Source organism: Vombatus ursinus, unplaced genomic scaffold (genome assembly GCF_900497805.2).
Source record: "Vombatus ursinus unplaced genomic scaffold, bare-nosed wombat genome assembly UNPS02014840.1, whole genome shotgun sequence".
In the NCBI taxonomy this organism is placed as follows: Eukaryota; Metazoa; Chordata; class Mammalia; order Diprotodontia; family Vombatidae; genus Vombatus; species Vombatus ursinus.
In genome coordinates this window covers 562,745-566,184 of record NW_020954618.1, presented here as the reverse complement: position 1 = coordinate 566,184, position 3,440 = coordinate 562,745, and the positions used below count along the sequence as shown (strand labels likewise).

Genomic DNA, 3,440 nt, shown 5'->3' with positions numbered 1-3,440 from the left:
AATTCCAACTCAAAGAGTTTCAGTACTTTTCAGTAGGCAATAGGGAGCCAGTGAAGCTTTTTGAGCTCAGGAGTGACCTGAAAGTGAGAAATAGAGAAATATGGTTCTAGCAGTTAAATGAAGGATGAATTGGAGGGAGGAGATGAAGGTGGTAAGATCTGTTCAGAGGCTAATGCAATAGTAAAATGGTACCAAGAATTTATAGTAGGGATGGGGTGTGGGGAAGGCAGTGGGAATGGAGGGAAGGGGAAGGATGAAAGAGATGGGGTGAGAGTAGAAGTGACAAGACCCAGTAATTGATTGGATACAAGAGATGAAGAAAAACGAAGAGCCAAAAGGCATCTCAAGGATAGCAACATGGGAGACTAAATGAACAGTGCAGCCATAAGCAGAAAGACTGAAGTCAGGAGGAGGAAAGATGTGAGGGAGAGAAAAGGAGCTTGGTTTGGTATTGGTGAGTGTCAGGTGTCAGAGGCCGTCTGGCTGAAGGTCACAGACCCAGAGAGTCTTTCAGCTGAAAGGGACCTCAGTGGCTACTCAATCCAACCTAGTGTCCATATAGTTCAGTCTGGATTTGAACAAGAACCTCTATTACAGTATCCTACAAATCCTAAAACAGACAAACCACCCATAATAACACCATAAACCCCCTTTCATCAATCTCTACTGTTCAGAATTTTGACTTCAACCCACAAAACCTTGAGAAATCTATCAGCCAAGAACAGGCTCCAGTGTGGTGTAAATTAAAGGAATGGAGTGACTTTACTTCCCTATTCCTCTAGGAGACATTTAAACAGCTATTTCAAATAGGCCTTCAGTGCTGTAAGAGTGAATTAAAGGGACCAACCTGTCCTTGGTACATTGAACTGAACTGAATCGAATTAGATTGAATTGGGGTGTTAGTGTTGCATAGTGGATAGAGTTGGAAAAACCAGGGCTCCCATCCCTCCTCTGAGATGGTCTATGGGACCCTGGCCAAATCACTTGATCTTTCTGAGTCTTCATGTCTTCATCTGTAAAAAAGGAAGTCGTGTCAAACAAGGACCCCTCCAGATCTATGTCTGAGCCTCTGAGTTGAATTAATTTTCTGCAGCTGATTTCTACATGAAGTGTTGTATTGGGAATAAGTGAAACATACTGTTATTGGTTGCAGTTCTGAATTGCTAAGATAAGTGGGAAATATCATCTACGTGGGTGTCCCTATATGTTTTAAACTGAACTTTTGACAGGGAACCTGCAATCACTCCTGCCTGTATTACAAGGTACTGATGCCTTCAGTCCTATAATATCCTCACTATAGAATCTCTAAATAAAACATTGGGTTTAATATATAGATAGATACATGCACACATACACATAGAGAGTGAGACAGGGACAGAGAGTCAAAGAAAGAGAATTTCAGAGAGAAAAGAGAGACAAAGACAGAGAAAGAAGAGAGAGAGAAGAGAGAGAGACACAAAGAGAAGAGTGGGTAGAGAACCTTTATTATGTGCTAGTTATTCTGCTAAGTGCTGGGAATACAAATATAAGTAAATAAGACAGTTTTTACCCTCAAGGAGCTTGCATTCTAATGAGGGAAGAAAACACATTAAGGGAAGATATGGGAAGTGGGAAGGGTTATGCACCTCTTATGACAGCATGATGTGGGGAAGGCTGGTGTTATGGGTGCTTGGCTCGGGGCAAGGTAAGGCAAAAGTTCACTGGTCAGAGCCTGCCATACTAGGGGCAGAATCCAAAGTTGTGACAACATAGAGATGAAGATGAAGGACAAGAATAGACTTCATGGTGAGTAGAAGGAGTGTTGGGTTTGGGGTCATGAACATATGGGTTCAAGTCCTGTCCCTGATACCTTCTAGCTGTGTGACCCTAAGCAAGTCACTTAACTGCCCTAGAGGCAGCATGGCATAGTGGATAGACACTGGACTTGGAGTCAAGAAATGGGGTTTCCAATCCTGCCTCAGACACTAGCTGTGTGACTCTGGACCTCAGTTACTTCACCTGTAAAAAGGGCTTGCTCTAAACGAGTCTGTGATCCCCTGCCTTCCCCTTCCCAGAAGATCCTGACACAGTGCCCCGTACATGGATCAATAAAGATTTATTGGTAGACAGGTAATCTGTGTAGCTATAAACCATGGGAACTTGGGAGGATCAGTGCTGGGTCCTTTGCAGATAGTGAGATAACGTGTAAAAAGGTCAACTAAAAATAATATGTAAATCACTGGCAAATCTCAAAGCTTTGTATTTATTCCATTGCTCTTCGTAGTAATAGGAATGGTATGTACAGGGCAGCTAGGTAGTACTGCAGTGGATAGATCATTGAGCCTGGAGTCAGGAAGACCTGAGTTCAAATGTGGCCTCAGACACTTACTAGCTATGTGACACTAGGAAATTAACTTAACCCTGTCTGCCTCAGTTTCTCCTCTGTAAAGAAAGCTAGAGAAGTAGATAGCAAACCACTCTAGTATCATTGCCAAGAAAACCCCACATGGCGTTACAACGAGTTGGACATAACTGAAAAATGACTAAACAATAACAACAATAATAGTATATATGTATGCATGTATATATAGTATAAACATATATTTTTGCATGTAGGTGTGTGTATATATACATATATCATATATATATTAGCTTCTCATATTATAGAAAGGTGGGCAGTTTGTAAAGCTGCTCATGAACACACACATACATTACATGTATACACGTGTGTATACATGTGTGTTGCATGACATATGTGTGTATCGGTATATGGATTTTTTTCATAAGCAGCTTTACAAGTGCCCAGCTTTCTCTACCACGAGAAGATCCTAGTTAGCTTTGGCCAAAGCCCGTGTAAAAGCGGAGAGAAAGTCAAGACCAGGTTGCTGTCCATCACAAATCAACAAGGAGTAGAAAGGCTCTGTAGGTGTTAGCCCTGACCTCTGCCCCTGCAGCCCCAGGTGAAGGCGGGGTCTCTGTCCCCTCCAGATGGTGCAGCTGTTGACTAGGTGCTGTTTTTCACTTTTCAAATGCCCTGACCCTGCTCTTTTACCTGCTGCAAAAGGTGGCATGTGTAGAGCAGGTGTGTCCTTTCTCCTTGGCTTTTTCTGTTCCAGGTCACTGTTATGAAGAGCTGAACTCAGTTTGCCCTTCGATGGGTTCTCGTTGATGTTGCATCTTTTTGTTAAATGCTCAGAAAGAACACCTGCATGGGCCGGGGGGCAGAGAAGGACAAACGGTCAGACACCTATGTACAATCACACAAAATAGCTCAGAGACGTACTCAGAGTAATCCTGATGAGCTCCCAAAGGAGACCTTTGATACACACACACACACACACACACACACACACACACACTTTCTCTCTGTCTCTTTCTGTCTGTTTCTTTCTCTCTCATACACACACATTCTTTTCTGTCTCTGTCTCTCTTTCACACACACACATTCTCTCTCTGTCTCT

At 42.7% G+C, this 3,440-nt stretch overlaps 1 protein-coding gene across 1 annotated transcript in view; it reads right to left on the bottom strand.

Annotated features, from left to right (window-relative positions):
- Positions 1-2,807: 2,807 nt before the first annotated feature.
- PPP1R17 (protein phosphatase 1 regulatory subunit 17) overlaps positions 2,808-3,440 on the bottom strand; it is a 7,543-nt gene continuing 6,910 nt past the window's right edge. Inside the window, exon 3 of the mRNA XM_027840213.1 lies at positions 2,808-3,184. Within this exon, the coding sequence (XP_027696014.1) occupies positions 2,808-3,184 (377 nt within the window). The remainder of the gene's footprint in view (positions 3,185-3,440) is intronic.